The 27,846-nt window shown below is 47.2% G+C and overlaps 1 protein-coding gene across 8 annotated transcripts in view; it reads left to right on the forward strand.

Moving 5' to 3' along the window:
- Nucleotides 1-27,309, forward strand: part of MTCL1 (microtubule crosslinking factor 1) — a 122,749-nt gene extending 95,440 nt beyond the window's left edge. For 5 of the 8 annotated variants that reach the window (XM_082697305.1, XM_082697306.1, XM_082697309.1 and 2 more), the window contains 6 exons: nt 4,166-4,333; nt 7,766-8,020; nt 13,078-13,374; nt 15,008-15,039; nt 19,064-20,588; nt 26,113-27,309. In XM_082697305.1, coding sequence (XP_082553431.1) covers nt 4,166-4,333; nt 7,766-8,020; nt 13,078-13,374; nt 15,008-15,039; nt 19,064-20,588; nt 26,113-26,307 — 2,472 coding nt within the window. In that variant the 3' untranslated portion in view covers nt 26,308-27,309. Of the gene's footprint in view, nt 1-4,165; nt 4,334-7,765; nt 8,021-13,077; nt 13,375-15,007; nt 15,040-19,063; nt 20,589-23,327; nt 23,385-26,112 lie in introns of all 8 variants that reach the window. The other 3 variants (XM_082697307.1, XM_082697312.1, XM_082697311.1) reach the window with 1 other exon arrangement.
- Nucleotides 27,310-27,846: the final 537 nt, after the last annotated feature.

A 27,846-nucleotide genomic window follows, 5' to 3' on the forward strand; every position in this document is an offset into this window, starting at 1 on the left:
CAATGAAAGTAAGAATGACAAATGGCTTCTTTATTAAAATGTGTCAATGTATCCTTTTGGTCTGATCTCACAGTAAAGGACTTATCCTGGGATTCTTGCAGGTAGAGGAATTGAATAGGATATGAGGTCCCCCTCTTTATAAGTATGAAATAGGAACTACGCCTGTGCTGGGGGTCAGGCACAGCTACCATAGCATTCTGGAACTCCCTGCCTATGTCTGCTAGCCTAGATGAGCACGAAGTAGAGGCCACCTGGCTCTCTGTGGGTCAGCCTTTAGTGGCCGGTCAGTGTATCTGTTCCAACTTTCTATTAAACCCATCTCCCAAATTAACGGCTCTGAGACAAGCAAAGTGGTTGGTGGTAGTTTAGGTCTTTCATAGAATTATGAAACACCTTATCTTAGAAATCTTAGGCAAGAATGATTTTATGAAGTAGTTGTCATTACATCACAAATATTTTGGTATGTTCTCTTTCCCAGAAGCTTCCTTTTTACTTTCTATTAGTAATATTTATTGTATTTTTGGGTAGTAGTCTTATTGGCAGAAGCCCAACCTTGAACCTGTAATAAAGTTAGCACTTTATAGCACAGTCAAGCTCCTAATCCCAATTTTGGGATCATTGCAAGCCTTGCCAAAGAGAGATGAACTTGGAACGGCTGAAATAACCTAAGCCTGCAGAAAAGGAAATGGTGGCAGCGATTTTATCCTGCTTCTACACAAGAAAACCAGCCAGCTGATCTTGAAGAGGTTGAAAAATTGGTGTTTTTGATTGAAATTGACCTACACTTAACAGATCTATAAACTAAAAGGTTGCATAATTGGGCCCCTGGCATAGAAGTTTCAGAAAGTTCTGTAGCCAAGACGACTTTCACCCAAAGACCTCTAAATGGCCCAAAGAGTCTTGATGCCATTCTTAACGTTATTAGGGTCGTCTTTTTACAGAAAGCATTGCCCAGCAAGGGCCCCCACAGAGGAAAAATGTAAGACAAGGCATTCTTTCAGGATGGCTTACTAATACCATTTCCATTGATCTGGGGATGGAATTTGTTTCCAGAGATGAGATGGCTTCTTTTAGGCAAAATTTAAAGAAAAAACAAAAACAAAAAAGCCTGGGTAGTGTATAATGTCAGAATTTAGATATAGATAGGTTGGCTCCGTTTGTCCAGCCTCGGGTGGGACAGACCGGGAGTGCAGTCTGCGCTGTGCACCTCCTGCCTGGGAGAGCCCGGCGGTTGCTGCGTTTGCGCATGCTCTGGTTCCTCCACTGTCACCCAGGGAACGGGATGGTACGCGCCCAGGATTGATGAGAGAGGCCAATGAGATCCTGCCAGTGAGCGATGGGCACACCTGACTTAGCACCCCCTCTATTAGAGACAGTTAGTATTACTTTTCATTATTGGGTTTTTGTACCTGAAGAGGTTTGAAGTATCCTGCCCATCTGGGTCTTCAGAAATTTTTATTTGGACCTCAGTTCTCGACGTTGTACATCAATGGTGGAGAGAGCTAGTCTGGCTTCTTGCAGTGACACATGCTGCTCCTGGGTGATTATCACAAGTACAATAACATCCATTCCGTGCACTCTCTTGCTCCCTTTGGCCACCTTCGTCCCAGAGCAATTTTTGAACTCATTCCGTGGCGATCAATATTATGCTGGTATAATAGCACATTATGATAATTATACTGACCCAACTGTGCATGAAAACGCTAAGGCTTAATTTTATTTAATCTGGTATTTGCTAATGCCAGAAAATACTTATTTCCAGAAGAACCAAAATTTCAGTCTGCAAAAAGACTTTTCTGTGAATTCCTCCTTTCAAGGACCACAAATTCTGGTCCTCATGTTATCAGAACCATTTGGTGTGGGGCTAGAAACCCCACAGTCTGATGATACTCACAAAGTAAGGTTCGTAAGGAGATATTGATTACATATAAGAATTGATTATATGATTTTCTTTGTTTTCTTCAGTGAGAATTAAATGACTACACAGAGACTAGATCAAAATTACTTTATGCTTAAAATACTCTGACTTAAAAAGTAGTGATTTTTTAAGTTTAAAATCCAAAGATGAAAAGAGCTTATGATGGCATGTGTGGGTGGCTCAGTCGTTTGAGCATCTGCCTTTGGCTCAGGTCATGACCCAAGGTCCTGGGATCAAGCCCCACATCAGGCTCTCTGCTCTGTGGGGGAGTCTACTTCTCTATCTCCCTCTTCCTGTTGCTCTCCCTGCTTGTGCTCTCTCTTGCTCTCAAATAAATAAATTTTTTTTTTAGAAATAGCGTATGAATCTACTATAAAGCATAGTTTTTCTCAAATTCTGTACTCAAAAAGGTATGTATTTCTGAAAAGATTATTGCAACACTTCTGACTCACCTGCACTTGCATAATTTTTAAAAACTTTTGGTGTAGAGTTGAAAGAAACTGTTCTGCATTTATTACAGTTGTATATGTATCCTGAGCACCTCTTTGAGTGTAGTGGTAATTTACTTACATTTTGGTTGGAAGGAACGTGTAGGATTTTTAGAAGGCTCTCTGGCTGCTGAATCTTTCAGACGTTGTCTAGATTGTACTCTTACTGGTTTTAGTCTCAGAGCTATTCAAGTAACAATTAACGGTCAAGGGGAGAAAAACCAAACAGCTATAAATGTTAACAAACAGGCCTTTCTACCCCCATTGAAAGTCTACCGCATCTAATATTAGAACTGCAGACAATTTACAGGGAAAACTGGGGCGTTTTCAGTAATAAAACTCATGTTAAAGAGCTTCTCTTTTCTAATTCAACTCTCTCTAAATCTAAACGTATAGATAGCCAGAGTATCTTAAATTCTTCCCAAAGGTGGCTGTCCATTTTCATCTCTGTGCATGGGTGTTTAAGGGATTAATGAGATGGTTTTAGAAGCATGACAGACTCTCCATCTGGTGGAGGAGAGCTGGGGGCTCCGTCCTGCTGCCCTGGGCACAAGAGGGCTATCAAGCAGTGGGGGGGGGGGGCGGGGGGGCGGGGAGTCTCTGAGAGTAAGGTGCTCTGTGTCCCCAGAGTCGAGACAGTCTGACTCCAGCAGTACTGAGAGAGCTTTGATTCTACCTGCCTTGTACATGAACCCAACAAGATGGCCCTGGAACCAGTCTGGGAGCTCAGGATGCACTTTTAGTGTTTCTGTTGGATTGGAAGGGATGAGCTCGTGGCATTTTTACTATCCAAATATCCTAATTGATTCAGTATTTAATTCGCTTGGACCGGCCTTTCTGATACAATGCCCATGCTGAAACGTACAAAGACAGCAGTCATGCTTTTGAAATGTGCTTTCCAAGGGCAGGGTGAGTTTTAGAAAATAAAAAATCTTTTAAGTTAGGTGTAAGCAGATTAGTGATAAAAATCCTTTTTTCATTTATCACACCTGTTTACATACTTCATTTGAGATGAGCATTGTGTGGGCCGCAGGAAACATGGTGGTGGGTTGGGTTTTGTCTGTCTCCATGCACTCACATCGGTGGTGGGGTGGTCAGGGGAGGCACAGGGAGAACAAGCAGGTGCATGGTTACTGGTGATGTTGGTGCAGCCCAAAGGAGGGACACAGTGATTCTGTCTCAGAAGACCATGAGGAAGCCATCATGCATGTTAAACATTTACATTTGATTTTGATTAAAGCTCAAAATGGCCTCCCCCATGGCCGTACTTATCCATCCAAGTTAGAGTATGACCACCCTGTGTTGATAAGAGACACAGAACCTTTATTTTTTCTCTTCTGATTCAACAGCTGGTATTAAAATAACAACATATATAGGTGAGTGTTTATATCTTGCCAGATCTGCATTCCCAACCTTCGCTGCCGATGTCTGAAATCACACTGGGCTTCCTCGCAGCCCTGCCTTCCGGGCGCCCTGTGGCCTCCTGCAGCTTCTTCCCTAATGTTTCTGGGCCCGGAGCACCAGCCCTGAGTGCGGGGTTCCCCCTTCCTGTTCCACCAGGCCCTTAGCGGCCTCAGCTCCGGGAGCCTGACAGCTGGCAGCATAGGGACCCTAGGGGCTCTGTCCTACAAGCTGCAGACTTTCTGCCTGTTGTGTACCCATTGCAATGGACCCTTGGACGCAACCCAGCACCCCCTTGATGCCATGACCTAAAGAATAACCTTACATGACAGAACCAACTCCATGTTCGCTCTCGCAGGTGGTGGAAAACCAGCAGCTGTTCGGGGCACTCAAGAGCCTGCTGGAGGACCTGCGCACTGAGCTGCGCGAGGACGAGCACGCACGGCGGCGGCTGCAGCAGCAGTACGCCAGCGACAAGGCCGCCTGGGACGTGGAGTGGGCCGCGCTCAAGTGCCGCCTGGAACAGGTACCTGCCTGTGGGGTTGCCCTCTGCTCCCGCTGCGGGGCCTCTGCCATCTGGGCCAGATGGGGAGAAGACACAGTCAACAAATCTGCAGTGATGGTAGACCAAAGAGCTAGGACTCGGGGGGGAAAGCCGGGAATAGCTGCCTGCTCACTCGCTCGCTCTTTTTAAAATCCCCAGCTTCGGCGCGCCTGGGTGGCTCAGCCGGTAGAGCATCTGACTCTCGATCTCAGCTCAGATCTTGATCGCTGGGGTCATGAGTTCAAGCCCTGTCTTGAGCTCTATGCTGAGCGTGGAGCCTGCTTAGGGAAAAAAATAATAATTCCCAGCCTTTTCAAGGCACCTTCTTCTTCCTCCTATTCCCTCTCCCAAGTATGAAGCACAGTCCCCGCCAAGTGCTTTTTGACAGCAGCATTTATTTTTCCATTCTATGTTGAACAAGGCTGTATTTAGCCCCATCAAGGGGTGGCCAACATGAAGTGGTGATCGGAACACACAGTCATAGTTCAGACAGGCGCAAAGAAAATGCAGAGCGTGGCCTAGTTATCTTTGAAAAAGGCAAACATGCATTCCTCTAGATTTCTCCAAATACTGAAAAGAGCTTGTAGACCTTGTACTACAAGCCCTAGAAATCTGATTAGTATCTCGGTCCTTAATTCCCCTGGAGGAAAGGGAGGCCCAGAGGAAGTGGCTGGTCTCAGATCATGGAGGCTTTAGTGCTTGAGTAGAGAGAACGGGGTCTTACCTTCATCTTCCCAACCAAGCAGAGCCGTCTCAGAGGTTTTAGACCAAGGCCATAGTTGTTAAGGTCAGACATCACCAGAAACGTTCTTTTCTAAGTGTTTTCTCCCTGGAAACCCTTATAAGCAATATCACGTCCTGCCCCGGGTCCTCTTGCTCTGATTATTTCTCCAGGTTTCTTCCAGCCCCTTGGTCACAATGGGAGGAAAAGTCTGTGCATCTTTGATCATCTACTTTCTAAGTCCTATTTTGAGGTATATCTTAAATTAAAATTTTATATGAATTGGCTAGGTCATAAAAGAAAAAAAAAAATTGCCCAGAAAGGAGACATCTTCCAAGTGGCCTTGATAAAAGATGAAAGAGCCTGTCATGTCAAAAGAAAACAGTGCTCCCCCCAGCCCCCACCTGGCCTGGTACCCACAAGTTCAGTGGCATGGCCAGCTGCCCCAGGGGAGCCCTGGATTCAGGTTCGCAGCCCCCAGTAGAGTGGAGACACTGCCTTCTCCACAGAGGAAGCAGCAAAACAGGGCAAAACGGAAGCATCAGGCCGGGCTGCTGGAGCCGCTGACCCAGTTACAAATCCTGTCTCCTTCCTGGTGTCTTACTAGAGGCTCTGTTTATCTTAGTGCACAGCCTGAAGAGTCAGGAGTGGAGACAAAATGAGTAAGATGCTCTCTGGTGAGCTGAAACCTATTTTAAAATATGTTTATGGGGGAGAAAGCTAAATATTTTCGCAGATGTAAATGTAGCTAAAGAAAGGAGGCCTAATCTTTGATGTGAGCCAATTTCAAAATATTTCATCTTTGTTTTAGAGAAACCTGGTGGCCACCCACATGCATGCTACACATAAAGCCTCAGGGAGAATCACTAGACACCATGAAATAAAATTAGGACTTCCAACTTAGAAGCCAGGTGGTAATAGGTAAAGATTCATCTTCTGCCCAGATCATTTTAAGAAGTTTCTGAAACCACTGCAGACCAAGAAACAATGAATGTGGGCTAAAGCTAGTTTCTTTGTAATACTCCCATCTTTACTCTTCTTCTACTTAAAAGCAAAACAGGAAAATTCTACCAAAAGTTAAGTATTTTATCTCCATGGAGGTCATGTTGTGTCCCTGGCCGAATTGGCGATTCTATCAGTTCACTCCCAAGTCAGACCTTGTCCTAGATGCCAAGGATCCAGCAACGGAGAAGACCTTTCTTAAAGGGGTTCTCAGTGCAGTGGGAGACCCAGACCAGGGCTGTAATTTATAATAGTGTGATCAGTGTCCCACCAGGCCTATACACAGTGCTGTCAGGAAGTAGGGGGTATGTTGGCCATGCACCTCAACCTGAGGGTTCAGGGAGGGATTGTTTGTGAAAGTCCTGCTTAGAATGAGTCTCAGAAGATGAATATGAGTGAGTACCTGGAAAAGGAGAGAAAGGATGTTTCAGAGGAAAAAAACATCATGAAAAAAGGAGTATCTTTGAGGACCTGCACCTAGTCAGGTATGAGGGAAAAGAATGTGCCAAAGATTGAAACATTAATCCTGATTTTATCATGGAAGTAAAGCATTTTGGTTTACATTTTTAAAACATTTTTCTGGCTTCAAGGAAAAGAATGGATTAGAACCCATTAGAATTGAATGGAGTAACATGGTCCGTAGGTAAAAATCCTGCAGTCTGCTGAACTAGAATAGAAAAAGATGCATCCTTACGTTCACGGATCTTTCACTAAAATCGATCATGTTCTGTAGCAACAGTGTGTTCCCAACACCCTCCTCCTGTCCTCTGCTCTTGTTGTCATACCTTACTTCTATAAACAATACACTGCAACTGGTTTTGCTTTAGATACTCAGTAATACTTTAAAGCAAATTTAAAAATAGGAGGAGATGAGCTTGTATTTGTATTTCTTTTGTCATTTGCATTGTTCATTTTTTGTGTAGATCAGAGTGTCTCTTAGTATCCTAATCCTTCTGCCTGAAAACTTCCATCATTTCTTGAAGTGCAGGTCTGCCGGCAGTGATTTTTTAAAAAATTTGTTGAAAAAGCCCTTTTCCCCTTTATTTTTGAAAGATATTGTTGCTGACCATAGAAGTCGGTCAGTTTCCCCTGCAGCCATTCAAGGATGCCACTCCATTGTCCTCTGACTTGGATAGTTTCAGAGGAGAGGTGGGCTGTGATTCGTGTCTATGTGTCCTGTGTCTGTCTGCCTCTAAGGTTTCCTGTTTGGTTTTTAGCAATTGGAATATGGTATGTCTAGATGGAAGTTTTTTCACATATTTGTTTGTTTTGGTATTTGATCTCAAGGATGTTTAATGGATATTTATTATAGACGGGTCAGTCCCACTGCTGGCCCATCCCTCATTTCCATGTGGGGGCTGAGGACTTGGGGACAGATATGGACCTGCCCTCAGGGAGCTCTATAGAAGGACAAGCAAGGTATGGTGGTAACTGAGGCAGGACGTGGAGCTGAGAGGCAGACCACAGGAAGCTAAGTGGACTCACTGCCTTATGTTTTGTGTGACTCTCTATGTCAAATGTTCGTAATTAGGGCTTTAAAAATGAAAATTGTTTCACCCCCCACCATGGGATTGGTCAAATCTTGACTTAAACATGTTTCTGAGGATAATATGCAAATGTGGTAAGATTTTCCTCACCTGTTCATGTAAGATTTTCCAGAGATTAAGGTCTAAGTCCTTTCTCCTTGCCAGCTGGAAGAGAAGACTGAGAAGAACTTGGGAGAAGCAGGCTCTTTTACTGACAGCAAAGGAGCATTCAGAAAGGAGAGGGAGACACACCAGAAGCTCCTTGCTGACAGTCATGGCCTGGTCATGGACCTGCGCTGGCAGATTCATCACAGCGAGAAGAACTGGAACCGGGAGAAGGTGGAACTTCTTGACCGTCTAGACAGAGACCGGCAGGAGTGGGAGCAGCAGAAGAAGGAGCTCCTGTGGAGAATAGAACAGGTAAAGGGAGTACCCCGGGACCAGTGAACAGGGAAGAGAGTACAGATAACTAAACTGAAATCAGAGCCCTTAGAGGGGAAAAAAAAAAAAATCAGGCTAATGTTTCATGGGCGTCTGGAGGAAGAGGTAAAAAAATCACAGAATTTCTAGCATTGGCGACCCACACTCAGCCCTTGCATTACACAGATCTTTTTATTGCTAAATTTGTAGGTAATTTCTTTGTGTGTGTGTATATGTGTGGTATGTCTTTGGTCAGGGGTGGTGGGGGTGGGTAATATTCTGAAGGAATTTAAAGACTACGCTTGAAACATGAGGTTATTTCAGGCGTTCTAAGGTGATTCCTGCCAAAAAGCAAACTACCTTTTAAGTTTATCACTAAAGATGTGGTCACAGTGGCTGCTCCAACTTGAATGGAATTGCTCTCCATTAGGAAAGAAATCGCTGAATTAAGTTGGAAATGAGGCTGGTTGCACCTGTGATTATTGCTGAGCTGTGATTAGGGAGGACCACAGTCAGAGGATGGGGCTGGTAGCTCATTGTCTTCAGCTAAACAAACAATTCAAACACCCGGACGAATTCAGGGGGAGCCTGAGGAGTTGTTTTTCTACTTCCCAGAGAGTTGTTCTCTGCATTGCGTCAGACTCAGGATCGTTTGCATAGTTTCTAGCCCGAGTGATGCACAGATTAAATATTAAATATTAAACTGATGAAGTTTTAAACTTCTTCTCTGGCTGGATTTTTATATAGCATATATGGTTTTTGTTTTTATTTTTATTTTTTATTTCAGCCTGCCCCACTTATAAATTTATGAGACCTCAAGGAAATGAATTAATCAATAAGAAACTGAGGTCAGGAAAATAACCTTATTACTCTCTTACAAATACCCATATTGCCTGCATTGATGTGGGAGCCTTTTGAAAATGTGTGAGATACCTGTGTTATGCCGGTGCAATGGCCAAAGTTAGTTTCTGCACACTGTCGGGGAGGGAGAGAAGGAGAATGGACTAAAAAAAAAGCCAGGATTCTCTGGCTCAGAAAGTGTTGAGAAGGAGACACACTGCAGATAGAATGGAGCGGACCTTCTTCCTAGATTTGATTACTCACCCACCTGAGTCACCATATTGGTCTTTGATGTGGCTCATTTCAGAATTCCCCAAAGTCTAGCAAAAGAAAGGTGGCCACTTCCTGTTTGGCCTAGAAATGCATCATTTGAGAAGAATCTTCTGTATTGAATCCCCCGTGTGCCTGGGCTCTCCTGAACAGATCAGTGGTTAGGTGGAAATTGCAGGGGCAGAAATAGCACGTATTCTCACAAAGAGGTCACTGATTTATCACATCTAGCTTTGGTTAACCAGTGTCTCAGAAATGCCAGGCACCTTGTTATCAGGGAGGGTCCCCCTTGGCCTCCCCTCCAGGAGCCCTCACCGTGTTCATCCCTCCTATGGCACAGTAAGGCCAGCCCCATCCCTGCCACAGCCCTTCTGGGGTCCCCTTTGCCTGTTAGCTGTGGTCTTGTCATAGCTCCTTTTTGGAAGTCACAGCTTGGATATAATTTAAGCAAGTCTTTTAGGGTTTTTACTTTTTGGAATGAGGAATTCCTTGGAAAGGAAAAAGTAGTAGGACATCTGATGATAGTCAACTTTTGAGGAGTTAATGACCAGGGGAGGAGCAGTGGCCCCATTTTAAGACTGTATCTTGAAGGGTAAGATTGGGCGTGAGCTGAACCCCATTTCCGGTTCACATCTGTCTTTTGAGTCAGAATGACTGTGGTTCTGCCGAGCCGATAGCCTCAGAATGTGAGTCCTCAAGGTTAATGTCTCTGAGTATAAGGGATTCGAGACACGTGGGTTCCAGGCATTCATCTGTTCCTGAAATCTGTGTGGTAGATCCCACAGGCTTTGCACAATGATCTCACCACTGTTTTTAGAAGAGGATTTGCTGCCAGTGAATGATGCTTCAGATATGCAGTTGTGGCTTTCAAAAATAAATCCAACCTTTTCCCCCAAATAGTCAGCATTTTAAAAAAAGATTTTATAAATCTTGGTGCCCAATCCCAAAAATTAAATGAAGCAGTTATAGTCATTCTCTGGAAAGAAGAAATCGACCAAAGAGTGTGTGTGTGTGTATGTGTGTGGTGTAGATTTCGTTTATCATTCGTTTAATTTTTAACTCCACATTCCATAGATAAATAAGAAATACAGGTGAACATTCCTCATAATATATGCTCTTGATATTTGACTACTTGGTGAGCCATGTAACCTTGACTGTGATAACCTAATATAGTTGGTGAAGGAAGTAACACTAAATCCATTTTCCACTTTCAGAACACATGCTTCATACTTGTCCGGTGTCATTAAATTCCTACATAATTTCTGCGTTGCATGAGGCATTTCATATGACAGATGACTGTGGGGATGCAGTTAAGGTCACATAACACGTGTCATCTATCTTATCAGCAACCCTTGTCACAGTCCAGATTTGATTGGGCGATAGTTAACTTTTATGGAGTCACACTACATTTCTCCTTAGAATTAAGATCCCAGTTAACATGCAGATGATATAGGACTCGCCACTGTACTAAAGACCTACAGGGAAAACCATGCGTCTTTCTGGTCTCCTTCCAGAAACTTTCTTAAATCAACTACCTCTGTAGCCTGAAAGGCCTTTCTTTTAAAACCCATTCACAAAGCGACCTTTTTTTTTTGGACCAGCTCAGGTAAGGTGACACTGTGGAGGGCTTATTGTTTCCTGTATTATTTGAAATGCAAGTCTTTTCAGTTTTCTATTTGCATTAAAAGTTGTTCTAGGGCAGGATTCGAAGTACAGTGGGCGCTGGTGGCTGGTTTGAAATGACTATCCTAGGAAACCCTATCCTTTTAAGGACCCATTATTCTATTACAACATCCCAGAGGCATCTTAGCAGCAGATACCCTCCAGCTAAACCCATTCCAGTTCATTTTTAGGAAACCTAATACTGACCAGCTTTAGTGAGCATTGCTTCTGGCCGCCTGTGTTTATTTTTGAATTCCCCCTGTGCTGAGTTAGAATGTGCTCGTTCAAAGCCTCCTCCTTAGTCATTCTTTCCTCCTCTTCACACACACCCTCGGTGCACATTTACAGCTCCAAGTGTGATTCTTGCGTTTTAATTCCTTGCCCAGAATAGCTTTGAGATGATCATGTGTTAGAACTAAATTGCGTTGACATGCATTAGATGAACATAATAAAAAGCGTTCCCTTTTTGTTGTCGTTTTTTGTTTGTTGGTGTTGTAAAGAAAACATTTAGTATCTTTAAGAGAATTGGGAAAAACTGTGCCTTGGGGTGGGGGGGATGGGAAGAGATGAGAGGGGCCGAGCTGCTGAAACCCAGAGTGACTGGCTTGTTCCCTAACTCAACTCTGACCCCACCTCAGACTCTAACACTGAAGCTCTGGCTGCTTGAATTTCCATCTTTCTCAGAAAATGAAGATAACACACCATATCAGAAATTACTTAAATTGAGTAAAAGTCCTTTTAATAATGGCGATTATTTCACATGGCTTGGTTCCTGATGATGAACAGGCCACACTTACCTCCAGCTCCTGGATGAAGGCCTCAGTTGGGACACAGAGGTGTAATTTGTGAAAGAGTCTCAGTTAAAAAATAAATTAATCCTTCTGGGGGAGTTCTAGAACTTCCTGGCGCCATGTCAGCCCTTGAGGACCCATCATCTCTCTTCTTTGAAAAATCCAGATGTCACTTCCGCCCTTCAGGTAACTTTCTTAGCCAGGAGAGCTTCTGCCATGGTGGGGTGTGTGACGTGTCACCCAGTAAAGACCATCGTGGAGATACCTGGGTGGGGGTCTCCTCAGCCCTTTGTGTGCACGGTTCGAAAGGAAGGCGGTGAGGAAAGCTCTGGAGAGTCTGGGGAGAAGTAGTCCATTACGGCTTCTCCAGGGAGGCAGCATCCGCCCAGTTCGCCATTTCCCTGCCTTTCCCTGTGATTTCACGTTGGCTCCCTTCCTGAGTTGCTCCACATGGTTCCTTTTAGTGCCATAAATCAACAAGGCGTGTCCGCGCACCCAGACCCCAGGGAGGTCAGTGCTGGTCTCACGGACGAAGAGTGAGCCCTGCTGAGCTTGCCTTGCCGGTGGCCCCTGCGCTCCTCCCCTCACAGCTGTGAGGTCCCCACTTTACAGATGAGGACACTGAGCTGGGGATCTCTGGGGACGTCTCTTCTGCCAGCCAGCCACAGAACAGTGGCTCCCAACTCAGGCCTTCCTCACTTGAGGGGTGCCTGTGTGTTCCTCACTATTGTTTCCTGCCTTTCCCAAGTCAGGCAAACAACTACATTCTATAGGATGTGGCTTTTCCTTTTTCAGTCAGTCCAGATCTTTCCTTAACTTGATAGCTAAATTGTAATCCCCTCGAGCAAAGTTAGAAGTTGTTTTTGACACCCAGTGGTTATAACCCAATTCATCACTTGGATTATGGATGGGACCCCTTCCAAATGATTTGGGAATAATAGCATTAAAATGAGGAAACCCTGCTAGTTAGGACAATCAAATTTCCCCTCAGAAGTTTGGTATCACTGATGGTTTCCCGGTGAATGTGCCTTAAGTTCTAAAGGTATAAAAAAGACTTCTAAATATGTCATGTAACAATGTCAGTTTTTAAAAAATAAATGTATAATTTCCCATGAAGTTGTATTGTATATGATATATATGTGCATATGATATATATATATATATATGTGTGTGTGTGATATATATGTGTGTGTATATTTTATATATATATATATATATATATATGAAATGATACAGCTTCATGGGAAATAGGCTCATGTGTATGGTTAATGCATTTTCCAGGCTGGATAAAATTGTGATTTTTTTTTTTTTAAATAAAAGCATCTGTAATGTTGGGTTACTTTTGAAAGTAAGGTCAAAACTTTAAGACCATTGACTTCTTACAGTCTTTCTGATGGACCCAAACGTAGTTCCAAACTGTGAAGAAGCAGTGGTCTGGGGAGACCAACAGACAGAAAAATGAGGCTCATTGTTTTCATTTTTAAAACCCTCAAGCTGCAGAAAGAAAACAGTCCCCGGAGAAGTGGCAGTTTCCTCTGTGATCAAAAGGAAGGCAACATGCACCCCTTTGCCCACCCGGGAAGCCCCCGAATGCCCCGTCCCTTGGGGGTGTGGCCCTGCGCAGACACCGATTCCGCCCCGTTTGAAGACCGGCCGCTGTCCAAGCTGAAGGAATCGGACAGATGTTCAGCGCGGGAAAACCTCTACTTGGACGCCTTGTCTCTGGATGACGAGCCAGAGGAGCCTCCAGCCCGAGGGCCCCAGCGGGACTTCAGGAACTGCCTTCCCCAGGTCGGCCTGGGATTTGGGGTCCAGTTAACTGCTGCAGGACCAAGGGGTTGTCAGGAGAGCTGGCCATCTGGCCGGCAGGCTCTGGTTTTGCAAATTGTAGCCTCCGGGTTAAGTAGGCAGGAAACCCTCAGAGTGCCAAGATCTTTGCTTGGTGGTCCCGACCCGAAATTCCTAGGGCGAGCTGCATTCACTTTCACTTTCCAAACATGTCTGGGGTTTGGAGACACTGGTCTCACCCATGAGCAGGTCCAGGAAAACACACAGAGATCTTTCATTCTGGGAAGTATAGGTCTGCAACCTCTCTTTAAATCACCGCAGCCTTCTGATTCTTAACACTTACTGGTAACAGAAAAAAATCTGTTCCAAAGAAGGTACCTCACATTGGGAAATGCTAAGTGTTACTAAACAATGACATGCTATAAATTCTTATTCTCTGCAAAGTGGGGAAAATCCAGCACTTAGAAGCTGTGCGTAAATTAGATCAACAATGCAGTAAGCTCAACTCTGGACTCAGATTTCCACGGCTCAATGTCAGGTTTTTGTGGTTATGCCCTTTCTACAACTGGGTTTTTGTTTTTTGTTGTTTGTTTTTTTTTTTTAAGATTTTATTTATTTATTCAAGAGAGCGCACAGTGAGGGTAGAGGGAGAAGCAGGCTCCCTGCTGAGCTAGGAGCCCGACATGGGGCTCTATCCTGGGATGCCAGGATCACGACCCGAACCAAAGGCAGACACTTAACCGACTGAGCCACCCAGGTGCCCTTCTGCACCTGGATTTTAGGAATCATTACCTGTGAGTAAGTTTAACAGCTGCTGTACCTGTCACTTAACCTGTCCAAAGGAAGACTTCAAAGAGTTGGTGTCAAGTAGTGTTGAAATGGGGGCCAGTTAGACTTCGGTCTGGTATTTGTGAGGTCAAATACCTTCTTGGCAGTATGGGCCAGGTGCCATCACTAGGATGCCATCCTGTTTGGTCTGCTGGCAATTCCCATGGTGCAGCTGCACAGCAGAAAGGAAGCAAACCCGGGTCTGGAGTCCACAGTGACCGGGCTCCATACTGAGCTGCCACGGAGCAGACGTTCTTGTAAGCTTGCCTCTGATTCCACATGGCAAAGCTTGCAACAGAAGTGCTCAAGCCAGAGGCTGCTGCATCACCTTCTACACTGAGGCTTAGATTGAGGGACATAGCTGCCACCTTCCTCTCTCCGGGGCGGGGGGCTGGGGGGAGCGCACATTTTCCCTTCTCCCACCTCCTCCTCTCTCTCTCTCACACGCACACACACATTCAGATGTATTCGGGTCATGACAAAAGCCAGCTTTGAAGTTTACACAGGTAGCTTCCTTTGCAGAAACCCAGGAAAGCACTTTCTTCATGACAAAGTATATAGCCAATTTTTCTCACTCACATGGGCTCCTCCCTGGACTGCCAGAGCTCCAACCCCACTGTGGGTTCTGGTTTTATTATTATACTTCAAAGGGCTGAGGGGCAGGAGCATTCCTGACCAAAACTTGGCCTCGGTGTACATTTTAAATGGGGTTTTCCTGTGGCCAAAGTGCAAAACAGATTACTTAGCACGTTGAAAGGGCCTGGCAACCATATTAACTGATTCAGATGATCTACCTCCTTCTTTGTAGGAAGAAGAAAATCACAAAGGAAATCTTCAAAGGTAAGTAAGACTGATGAAAACAATAGTCAGTTACTGAAATTAAAACCTCTCAGTCTTAAAATTCTATCTTGTCACCAGAACCTGTGGTAACCACCGTCTTGAGAATGACTTAAAGTAAAACTTCTGAGTACATAGTTGCTCTATTATTATTATTTGCCATAGAAAGGCCAGGGAGACGCTGTACTCTTGTGGGTGTTAGTGTCATGGTGAGAACAGTTACAATTGTGTATCGTGTATATAAAGGAATGTTGTGTCTAGTGGTCTCTGAACAGCCCACAGAAACCTGTCACTTTTCATTTAGTCTGGAAAGACTCCCTCTTGATGTGCTCGGAGACATTTTATATACTAGGCATTTAAAGTTCTACCAGGAGAGTTTATTAACATATTTCCTGTCCGTCAACCTTAAAGTAAATACAAAGTGGGTGATGTTGGCAATGTTCATTATCATCATTTTAGGTCATTTGTATGATAGGATATATCTGAAAAGACACATCTAAGCAAATTTGTTTATATTTAAACATTGAAAACACAACTGAGAGGAAAGACTTCCTGTACACAACTCCCGCCATCCCCACTCACATGCTTTTTCTTTATAGACGAACACATGCTATTTCCACCACAGGAAACTTCTCCTCAGGGCAGTTCGCTGTTTCCAGATCTCCTCATCCCCGGTTTTCCTGTGAACTTCGGGTCCATGAATTACTGTCTCCTTCCCATTTTGCCCGGTATTGGGTTCATCCCAAGCCATCCAAAACACCTATGGTGTATTTCTGTCCTTCAGACATTGTCTTGTCTGGTCATTCTTGGACAGTCCAGGGCCGCATTCAAGAGCCAGAGCCTGGTTTCAAATGCACATCTGCTCTCGCCAGCCATGAGTTCGGTAACCACCCTGTGCCTCGGTTTCCTCATCTGTAAACAAAAGGTGTTTCCATTTCTTCACAGCTTAAATGTGTTACTCCACATAAAACAGAGCAATGCCTGACACAGAGTAAGTGGTCAACAAAATTTAGCTATCTTCACAGAACTCTTCACTTAGTAGCTCTTATTTTTTATCTTTTTCAAAAAGTTTATTTTTTTAATCTCTACACCCAATGTGGGGCTCGAACTCACAACCCCAAGCTCAAGAGTCATACACTCTACTGACTAAGACAGCCAGGTGCCCCCTATTTTTTATCCTATTGCTGCTATTAATTTCAAAAGTCATCCATACTTAGAAAATCAATCCTAAATCAAAACTTAAATAACGCAATATCAGAAATATTAAAACTTACATTTTAGGGGTCCCTGGGTGACTCAGTTGGTTAAGCGTCTGCCTTTGGCTCAGGTCAGTGCTGGGCTCCCTCTCAGCGCAAGTCTCTTTCTCCCTCTCCCGCTGCCCCTCTGCCCACTTGTGTTTTGTCTCTCAAATAAATGAACAAAATCTTAAAAAAAATAAAAATAAAAGTACGTATCAAAATGTCTAAGGCAAGAAAGTACACGTGTTGTCCTCGCTATGCCCTTCTCCCTCTTGGTTCTAGCAGTTTCCTGTCTTCCCCCCCAAATACTTTCTTCTGTGCGCTTTCATGCACTGGCACATTTCTAGTGTGTCCTGGTTTTGTATCTGTTTTGTTTTGGCCACTGCTAAGGCTGATGTGTTCCCTTTCTCTGCCCACATCACCTCTGTTCCATGAGATCCATCCAACGCCTGGGAGCAAAAAGGCCTCTGTGGGCAGAAACGGGGCTCAGACGAGCCATGTTCAAGAAATGTGGAAAGGACTGGGGTTTCAGTACCTACGGGGCATTTCCAGTCCCCAGTGAACAACGTTCTGAAGCTTATCTTTTTTTTTTTTTTTTAAGATTTTATTTCTTTAACAGAGAGCACAAGCAGGGCCAGCAGAGTGCAAGGGAAAAGCAGACTCCCCGCTGAGCAGGGAGCCTGATGCCAGGCTCCATCCCAGGACCCTGAGATCATGACCTGAGCCAAAGGCAGCTGCTTAACCCACTGCGCCACCGAGGCATCTGAAGCTCATTATTAATTCAGCAACTCCCTGACTTGGTTAGAGGCAAGAAGAGAAAAATCACACTGGAAGGCTTCAGATCTATGATAAACTGACCCACCCCTCCTATTTCTTTTTCTTTTCAGTGCTAGTTGTAGCCAGCTTGCTGTTCTTCATGGGTCCATGGGAAAGTTTGTAGATTATTTCTAACAACAACAAAAAAATCACTAACTTTTGCTTCTAGTGAGAAATAACAAGATAGAAAGCCTATGGGTATCATTTGTAGCTTCTGTCTTTTACCCCAGGGTGGCAACCCAGGGTGAGGGCAAAGGTACCCAGGTCTTTGCCGGTTCTGTGAGCCAGTCCATGTGGTACACACACCCCAGTTCTAGCCTCACCATCATTAATGGTTTCTGCAGTAGACTGGCCCATGCACGCTCCTTCTGGGACCCAGTTGTGCTGGTCTGAAACCCTAAATATTTAAACTTCTGTTTGGGGTGCGCAGATAGGAATATGTTGTCCTATGAGAAAGTGGTCTCGTTGCAGAGAGAGTGAGTCTGCATATGCCCCTGCCTCCACGCCGACAGGAGCCATTTCCGGCCAGAAGGTCCAGCGGGTTGACAAGCTGCCTAAGCGCGCCAGCAACCTCCTGTCTTAGCATTTTGGAATCCCCAACACCTCATATGGTGCCTGCCCGGGCCTATAGGAGGCAGTAGGGAAATTCATACCAACTAGAAATACGTGGAACGAAAGCACTAATTATCCATGAATCTACATCCAAATCCACGCCCATCGGGCAGCACTCCCCCAACCCTGGATATCCCTTCAGCTCAGACCTCTTCACCCTCCCATGTGTTTGAGTGTCTGCAGGCATCTTCCTCTCGTCCAAGGATCCAGGAGGAGCAAGAACACAGCACAGGCTGGGCTGTACAGGAGGGAGCAGGTGGGGGGAGGGGAGACCTGAGCCCTGGTGGTGGATTTCAGCAGGGCAGGATGAACTTTCTGTAGGAAGTCGTATTTGGAAATCACGTGCCCACCTGTCACACCTTCCACTTCCCTCCTTTGCTCCACATCTTCCCTTTGGCCTCTGGGGATGACCCTTAGTACAGTTGACCCCTGAACAACACAGATTGAACTACACGGGTCCACCTAGATGTGGATTTTTGTTCCCAGTAAATATAGTACAGTGCTGTAAATGTATTTTCTCTTCCTTGTGGTTCTCTTAATAACATTTTCTTTCATTAGCTTATTTTATTACAAGAATACAGTATTTAATACATACCCCAAAGTATGTGTTATATAAGCTGCTTATCTTAAGGATAAAGCTTCTGCTCAACAGTAGGCTATGAGTAGTTAAGTGTGGGGGGAGTCAGAAATTGTACGTGATTTTCACCTACATGGGGATGGGACCAGCTAACCCCCGTGATGTTCAGGGGTCAATGGTACTTCACCAGAAGTTCATCCAGCAGAGGATGAGGCTGGCGGATGAACAAGATGTCAGATTATACCTGTGATGTTGTGATATCGACCCCTTTGGCGCACACCATTTGCCAGGTTTGGATCAGGACGGAGCAGTATTTCCGTCAGTAGCTCGAGCACCTGCCTCGGTGCCGGGGATTTGGAAACTCCTTTGGGTTAGGGATTGAAGGCACTCGTCAGCCAGGTGTCCTTCTTGCTTTGGAGCAACCACAGACCAAAATGAAAGCCTTCCAAAGTGGGTTTGGAGCTTAGCTCTGACCATCCCCCAGAGCCCAGCCTCCTGCTCGTTCCATGGTAGTTGAGGGCCGCCTGTATGAAACTCTGACTCCTACAAGGCTCCCGGAACAATTCCAGAGCCATGAAGAGTCGGTTGAACACGCACGGGGGCGGCTCAGGAGCAGAGAACATCGAGCGGCTGGAAGAAGTGCGGGTAGTGGAGGCGGATGGAGACTGACGCACAGTCGGACCGCGCGGGGGCGGGACCCACGAGCTGCGGGGTCAGGGGCGGGGGTGAGCACGCTTCTTGGCTGGCGGGCAGCTGACACCCTCTTCTCTCCCACTTTCCCCAGGGCTGTGTCTGTGTCCTCCATGTCTGAGTTCCAGCGTCTGATGGACGTCTCTCCCTTCCTGCCGGAGAAGGGCCTGCCGGCTGCCAACAGCAAAGAGGACGTCACCCCGCCCCTGTCTCCGGACGACCTGAAGTACATCGAGGAGTTCAACAGCAAGAGCTGGGAGGAGAGGCCCCCGGAGCCATGGGCAGACAGGACCGAGGGGGGGCGGGCAGGGAATGAGGCCAGCGCAGAGCCTTTCCCCGACTCCTCCTGGTACCTCACCACGAGTGTCACCATGACCACGGACACCATGACCAGCCCAGAGCACTGCCAGAAGCAGCCCCTGCGGAGCCACGTGTGCGCCGAGCAGGCGGGGGTGCGGGTGCTGCACAGCCCGCCCGCCATCCGCAGGATGGACAGCATCGTGGTGGCCGGGGGTGAGGGCAAGGGCCGGTCGGAGCCCGAGGGCCCGTTTCCCACGAGCAGAGCCAGGGGGGGCGCTGGAGACGCAAAGGGGGGTCCCTCAGAACACGTGCTTAGCAGGTGGCCTTGTGCCCCCTCCAGACACCCCCGGGACTATGTGGAGGGAGGACTGCGCCCCCTGGAAAGCTCCCTCTGCACCCCCCTGGGGTTCGCCTCCCCACTACACAGTCTGTCCAAGAACATGAGTGATGACATGAAGGAGGTGGCCTTCTCCGTCAGGAATGCCATATGCTCCAGTCCCGCCAAGCCTCCTGTCAAGGACATGGCCTGCCAGACCAATGGGTCCCGGACAACAGGGACACAGACCGTGCAGACCATCAACATTGGCCTGCAGACCGAAGCCCTACGTGGCAGCACCATCACCAGCAGCCCCCATAAGTGTCTCACGCCAAAGGCAGGGGGTGGTGCCACGCCCGCGTCGTCTCCTTCCCGTGGCCTTAGGAGCAGGCAGGTGGCCCCCGCCATCGAGAAGGTGCAGGCCAAGTTTGAACGCACATGCTGCTCCCCCAAGTACGGGTCTCCCAAGCTGCAAAGGAAGCCCCTCCCCAAAGCCGAGCCGCCAAACAGCAGGACCTCCCTGGGGCTAGCCCCAAAGGGGTGCAGCGAGTCAGCCTGGGCCCGCTCCACCACCACAAGAGAGAGCCCCGTGCACACCGCCATCAACGATGGCCTCTCCAGCCTCTTCAACATCATCGACCACAGCCCCGTGGTGCAGGACCCCTTCCAGAAGGGGACACGGGCCGGGAGTCGGTCTCGCTCAGCAGAACCTCGGTCAGACCTGGGCCCAGGCCAGGAAACAGGCCCCAGTTCCCGAGGACGGTCCCCCAGCCCCATCGGGGCTGGCTCAGAGACGTGGAGGGAGGAAGGGGGAGAGGGCACGCCCTTGAGGCAGGACTTATCCGCTCCCCCTGGTTACACACTCGCTGAGAACGTAGCCCGGATCCTCAACAAGAAGCTGTTGGAGCATGCCTTAAAGGAGGAGAGGAGGCACGCGCCCCCAAGTCTTAACAGTGACAACCACACGGGAGAAAGAGTCAAAGCTGAACCAGGGTCCATCGAGGTAATAAGGCTGAGTATTCCAACCCTCACCCCACCAGCTCTTCTGTTTAAATGCTCAGAAAAGATGTGTAAACCTGGGGTTTTGTTAGGTCATCTGATTTCAAGAATCCTTATCCGTAATGGGTTTTTGTGAGCTGGAAGATGCAGAAGTTCTGGGAGAACTGGATAGGCAGAAACACAAGCCCTGGGTTACTCCTAAAGAAAAGTTCATGTTCTTGTCCTCGGTGATCTTTTCTTGAAGATGTAGCTCAGGGTTTGACTCAGGTTCTCTGGTCTAGGTGATTGATGCTTGTCTATCTGGGCCTTTCACTTGGGGTTATAATTTGTCCTCTTTCTGTGTGAACTTGTGTCCTAGAAATGTGCGTGTGTGAGAGGTGTGTTGGAGTCACATCAGGGCTATCTGAGTGCTCCACATCTTTATCTGGGACAACACAAGAGGTGTGCCAGAGAGGCTGATAACGTGGAACGTCCCAGAAGGTCTGGACTCCAGTGCTGGCTACAGTACAGAGTAGCAGCCCTCTGTCTCCCTGGCCATAAAACTGGGTGAGGCAGATGGATAAGATCAAAAATCCTGCCTTCCTATGATGTGATTACAGTTATCCACCTTACGTCTTTCGTATGACCATCACACTGTATATGACCACCCATACCAGCATCTGTGATTATTATGCAATTATTATTACATTCCCCTTAACATTATTCACCAATGGGCCAGCCTTGAATTTTGATCTCACGTGTTTCCACACGCAGTATGTCTGCACCACACCACTTTAAGAATAGTCCGCATTTCCACTTCAAGAGTGAGTGAAACAAAACAAAGTCTAATGGTTATGCTGGGACCAGACGCGTAGGGGCTGCGGGCCTGGTGCGGTGGGGCGGCCCACGGTCCCCACCTCCATCAGACACTGTTGGGTCGGGGATCCCGCGTGCAGACTGGAGGGTGAGGCCGGCTCACCACTAGCCCAGATGGACAGACTCCAGCCCCGTGGAGTCCAGATACCTGTCACCATTCTCCAGGTAGCTCCTGCAGATGGCGAGGGTCAGAGAAGAGAGACATACTCCCCGGGCTGCGGCCCTGCTCTCCTGCCATGGCCCAGGCAGCCTTGTTGGGAGACGAGGCAGGCGAGTTTCCACATTTTCCTGGTGCAGGGCAGGGTGGGGGGGTGGTGTGGAATCGGTGGCTCCCAGTGGAACCCACCCAGGAACAGTCAACTCAAAATGTAGAGTTTAAACCATGTGGCATTGCCAGTGCCCTACAGAAATGGCAGTGGCCATTTCTTTCAACATAATGATAGTATATTGGCCACGTTTGGAACATAGGTGTCTTTGTGATAAAGCTGCTTAGTACGCTGAGAAGAACAAATACCATGGTTGAGTGTTCTCGGGTGACAAATTGTGTCTTGTGTGGACTTCTGTTACCCCATCCCTCCAGGGGCCTGAGGTCAGTGACTTTCCTGCCACAAAGGGCTTATTTAGGTGGATGCCCTAACCTTCTTAAGGCTCTGGAAGAATCTGGTGAAATGAGGGCTCCAACCCAAAACATTACCTGGCTGTGTCTGCAGTTAATTCCATTAATATTAGAAACTAAAGAGAAATTAATGTTTAGGAACCCAAAAGGGTTCTGAGTTACAGTGACCGCTCCAGGCAATCTGTGATAGTAGAAAGACAACCGCTTCATGTAAATCACAACCACGAGGCATGAAACCGGTTTTATCAGGACTGAACTAGGCCTGTCCGCCTACCAGTCAGGGCCTCTGTGAAATGTCTGCTATAGATTTTCTTCTCACTGGGTGTGCTTGCTACCAAAAAGATGATTGGCCAAGCTCGGAGATTCAGAACCTGCGCAGAGCGCCCAGTGGCAGAGATTAGATGTTGTGGGCTCTCTTTTCCTTTTCTGTTGGAATTTTGCTGGCTCTCGATTCCACTGGAGTTCCTCCTTGTCTAAACTGACTTCCTGTATTAGGCCCATTGGAAACTTTCCCACCACTCCATAAATTATGGAGTAAGTAGTTCTGGGTTTTCATTCCGGAATCACCAGGACTAATGCTGATTATCCAGCCTGCCCCAAGTGCCCCGGCTGTGGGCCTTTCCCTGTCCACGCCCTTGGATGCCTGATCAGGGGACCTCCCTGGTGGGGGTGGGGCACAACGGGAAATTTCCCTTGTCTTTTCTCCCTCCTCCGGCCCCCATGGTTCTATTTATCCTCTTTTTCTCTTGAAGCTGTAGTACCAGCTCTACCCTGCAGAGAAGCTAAGAGGAGAGTTGTGGTGTGAAAGAAGAGAACAATCTGGAAATGGAGTGCTATTCTTTCTTCCCGTGTCTAGTGCACAGTGTGAAGGGAACTTCTCAGTGAGAGCAGTGGCCACATGATCATTGCATTTAATCCTCTGTTTCAAATACAGCAGTCATGTGGCTTCTATCCCTATGCGCGCCAAAGGGTTTCTGAAACGTGAAACGCCAAAGGGCGAATCAGGGAGGAACAGAAAGCGGGAGGGAGAGGTCTGTTGCTGTTCTGTCGTGAGGGTCCCTCTGTGCGCTGGACCACCGGGACCCCGGCAGAGAGAGGCCTGTGTACCTGCGCGTGCACCTGCCCACTTCTGCGGGCCTCACGTCTCTCCTGATAGCTGTCCCTGGAGCTGCCACCAGACTTATTGACTTTAAACCTTTACTGTTCTTCTTTTTTAAAAACTACTTTCCAACCTACTTGCTTTTCTTTTCTTTCTCTGTCTGTTCTGTCCAGAACCAAACTGTCTTACTAACTGCCCCCTGGGGACTCTAGCCCTGCCTGCCTCACGCCGTAAGTGCTTTCTACCTTCTTTGCACACCGTCTGGAAAGGTCCTCTGTGTAATTTGGGGTTGGTATCTGACACTCAGAAATGAGGCCGAATCATGCCAGGTGGATCTGCCCTGTCCGGAGAGCCCGCTGCCAGCCTGCCCTGGCCTGGAGTCCATCTTCAGGAGCCAGTCGGCAGGCGTAGACATCCCCAGTTGCTCCCCAGAGTAGCGAGTGCTCACTGTGAAGAAATCCTGCTAACGTTTCCGCTCTCTGCTTTCCAGAGGGCAAAGGGATATTGGCCGGAGAGGGGACTGTGTCGGGCACAGAGGCCTGGCCTATGGGGGGTCTGTGAGCCCAGCGTTTTCCCAGTCGGCCTGTACCTGCTCGCTGGTGTTCTAAGGCACATACACGCCACCAGATGCTATAATGAGCTGTGACCATAATGCGATGAGGCTTTTCTCTCTTTCAACAACTTCACCAGAAGGAATAAATCCAAATGTATCTTGTCCTTCCAGATGATCACCATAGGTGACCTAGTAAGCGCTCACTAAATATTTGTTGGATGAATCAACAACAAAGCCATCCCTTGGTCCAAAAAAATAGCCTCACGATTGTCATCTGAGCCTGAATGGAGGCATGGGAAAAAAATCCCAACTTAACCTTTGATCAAGAATTGGTCACCCACCCACCTCACCCACAGGTCTTAACTCGGAATGCTAAATACAAAAATGCACTTGGCTCTCAATGATGAAGGAGGTGCTCCCAAGATAAAATGGCCACACAGCCCGTTGCAATAGCCTCTCAGGGAAGGACAAGATCATTTGCTTGTCTATACTGGTATACTACTAAAGAGAAAGTTCATGCTTAAACCCATGGTCCCCCACTTCTTCCTATTAGGGGTTCACACGGTCTAATCAAAAAGCCCATTCTGGTCCAGCATCAGCCAGGTGGAAAAGGGCTGTTGTGGGGTCAGGGGAAAAAAACCTATGGTAGCAGCCATCCCCATTTTCAACATACCTGCCACACATGTAACACACATCACACACTCCTACACAGCACATACAGCCCACACAAGATGACACAAAGTGCACACACGCCACATGCCCTCAGACACGGCACATACAACGCAGCCCTCATACCCAACACGATCCCACACGTACACTACACAACACACACAAAATACAAACAGAACACAACATGCAAATCTTAATACCAGGAGCAGAGACAGAAAAAGACAAAGCCGTGGCAGGTTTCCCAAGCCACGCAACCCCGGCGCATGTGCACCCGCGGGCTGAGGTGAGGGGAGGACATCTCCCCCACTTTGAACCCCCTCAATTTGCATCTCAGCTATTTCAGGCTGGGCTTCGTGGGCGAGGTCTTCCTGGTTGTCATGGTTCCCATCGGCTGAGTGCTTTGCTAATCCAGGCTTCCCCATCCTCTGCTAGGACGCAGAGTCACAATGAGGCAGGAGATGTTTAAGAGTCGTCTCCAGTGTTAAAGCCATTTTCCACTGGGCCCATGGGGGAGGCGGGAACCACCTCACTCCATCACTCTTCCAGAAGGACCAGGCCGTGCTCCGCCTTCCGCCCTCCCTCCTCCTCCCATTGCTCATCGACATAGCTCACTGTCTCTTCTCTGCTGTCACTCCCTGCTCCGCAGACCAAACTGTCCTCATCCTGGCCTTTGCGCTTGCTTGTCCCATCTCTGTCGGTCTTCCGCCGCCCTTCTGACAGGCTCTGAGCGCCTGTGTTCTCTGTTGTTCTTCATCACAGTGGCTTACCATCTCAGCTTTTTCTCGTTTGAGTGTCACTTGGGGCGGGGGCAGGTTCTGCCCCCCCGCCCCCAGGGAACCCACCGTTTCCTCACGCCCCCACCACTCTTTTCTGGGCACCGGCATGCTCCCAAGTGTGGGTATCCTTGCTTCCTGTCCTGCAGACTAAGTAGCTCTACACTCGTTAACACCAGGAAAGGAGCGCGGGCCCCTGAGAAGTCCGACAGGTCATTGGCCCTCTGGTTGAGTGTGTTGTGCACGATCTGTTCGAGGGCGTAGGATCCCTGTGACAAGCGCCAGCACACTCTGATTTCCCCTTTTTAAAATGCTGCAGTAAGGAAGAATCATTAAAGAATATCAGAACGAAGTTAAAATTTCTGCCTGCAGCCTTTTTTTTCCCATGCCGTGGGAGTTTGTTTAACCCACTGCCAGTCAACTTAGAATAAGCAGTAGCAGAGTTCGTTTTAAGGTGACTGTTGTTGCTAATGCAGCTGGATAAATCATGGGTCTCTTCGTGGGCTTCCCAACAGACCAAAGCGTAGGGAGGCTGGCCTGTTAGGGCCAGGTCACTGTGGCTAGTAGATCATTCAGGAAGACCAAAAGGATGGGATCAACTGGGTTAGGATGTGACCAGGTGACGGGTGGCTCTCCCACCTCCATAGGCTCCAACCCAATCTGGAAGACGCCATGTAAAAACCCATCTCATTGCATTGCCATGTTTTGATCATACGTTGCTATCTTCTCATTACTATGTCACTGATCATCTGTGCTGAATTTTTCACTTAACACTTTAAGTTATTCTCCTGGAGCAAAATATGAATTAACATTCTGAAGTTGCCCCTGACCCATTGCATTGAACTTGAGTCTGTTGAGAAGTGTGTTTGAGGAGAGTCACACCCCACGCCCCCCCACCACCACCCCAATCCAGGGGACCTATCAGTGTGAGTAATCCTGTCTTTCTCTTTCTCGGCTTTGAAGGAACTACCTTGTTCCGCACTAGCTCCATCCCTAGAACCCTGCTTCTCCAGGCCCGAGAGACCAGCAAACCGTCGCCCTCCGTCCCGTTGGGCCTCACATTCCCCCACTGCCTCACCGGCTCAGTCACCCGGAGACCCAGCCTCATTGGAGGAGCTCGGCGACGAGGAGCCACCAGGGGAGAAGACACACCTGTGACGAGTGCAAAGTTTGCATGGATTATCAGGGAATAATTCCCTGTAATTTGCATAACCACACTGTCGTCATCAACCAAGCTCTGCCCACAAGGAGAGATCTAGCTTTCCCAAGGTCAAAGAATGTTTTTAAAAAAACACACAGCTGCTGAATGTCCAACCTGTGAACCTGAGATGTTTCCAGAACGAAACCGTAAACGTGCCTGTAATAACTTAATTTTTTTCATAGCTCAGAAAACTATTTTTGTCTCCATCTTTTTTACACACAGTATATTAAACAAGAAAAAAGCTAGATAAGATATAAATAAATTTAAACAATAAAAGTTTTAAAGATGTACATTTTAAGAGATTCTGAACACCCTTGCTCTCAATACTGGCTGCCTCTCTGTTAAATTTGCACTGTTACACTTTGGTTTGGTTAATTTCCACGTTGAATTGGGGTGTGTTAAGTTAATTTTATTTTGTCAGTGTCTTGGGTTTTTAAGAATTTTTGAAATGCTTCAGACTGTCTGATTCAGTGAACTTTTTGTAGTGAAAAAGCCATGAAGCCAGTCGACAAGACCGATATCCTCTCTATGTGAGGGGATACATGTCCGCATTCTTGAAAAGGTACAGAGTCCTCAGCTGGGCTTACCAAATTTGCTGTATAATCCACGTACTCTACTCAACTTGCACGTCTTTGGGTTCGAAGCGCTGGGGTGCCTGTACATACTGCTGCTGTGGTCTCGCCATCGCCTAAGTGTGAGTCACCTGTCCCACCGTAATACGTTGTGAATCCCTCATACTGTACTTTTATCGTTGTCCTCCTGCACTGAGATACAACAGCAATGGCATTTTTAAATTATTGTTAACGATGAACTGGCAATATGCAGTGTTTACTCAAAGTTTTCTTGTTTAAGGAAAAGCACTACAAAAAGTCAGGAGGGTACCACACTGAATCAAAGGATGGTGCCTCAGAGTCTGTATGAGACAATGATGAAGTAGAAATAAAGCCTTTACAAGATGGCGGCCTGTGCCGGGACCTCGTGTTTCACATGCCCTGCACCTTCTCCTAAGGGCTCAAGTGACAGTTTTCCATAGCCAGGGGAATGAGGGAGGGGGGAGGTCCTGACACACCTCACTGGGGCACACTGTGAGCATGTGGTGCACCGCAGCTTCCCTGTTCTCTGGAAGAGTATCCTGGGGTAGATGAAAAGGCAACTTCATTCTGACTGAAAACATGGCAGGCGTGGAGGTATGAGGAAACTCATATCCAAAGTCCAAATGTGCCCGGCCTCTCTCCTTCTCCTCTCTTTGGGAAAGCGGGAGTGGCCAGTCACCAGGAGGGTGCCTCCATCCCTGATGTCTCCGGGCTGTTAGTGGGTGACAGAGTAGGGGTTTATGAAGAGGTGACGCTGCCAAACAGAGCGTAAGAACTGCTTCAGGCCGAATGTCCTTCTCTAGACTCGTTGACAGAATAAACTCTGTTCCCAGCGTTCCCACTTTTAAATATTCCACCTTTAAATATTTTCCCCCTCTAAAATGGAAAATGCCAACTATTGGT

Source organism: Mustela nivalis (assembly GCF_964662115.1).
Source record: "Mustela nivalis genome assembly, chromosome: 14".
Lineage (NCBI taxonomy): Eukaryota > Metazoa > Chordata > Mammalia > Carnivora > Mustelidae > Mustela > Mustela nivalis.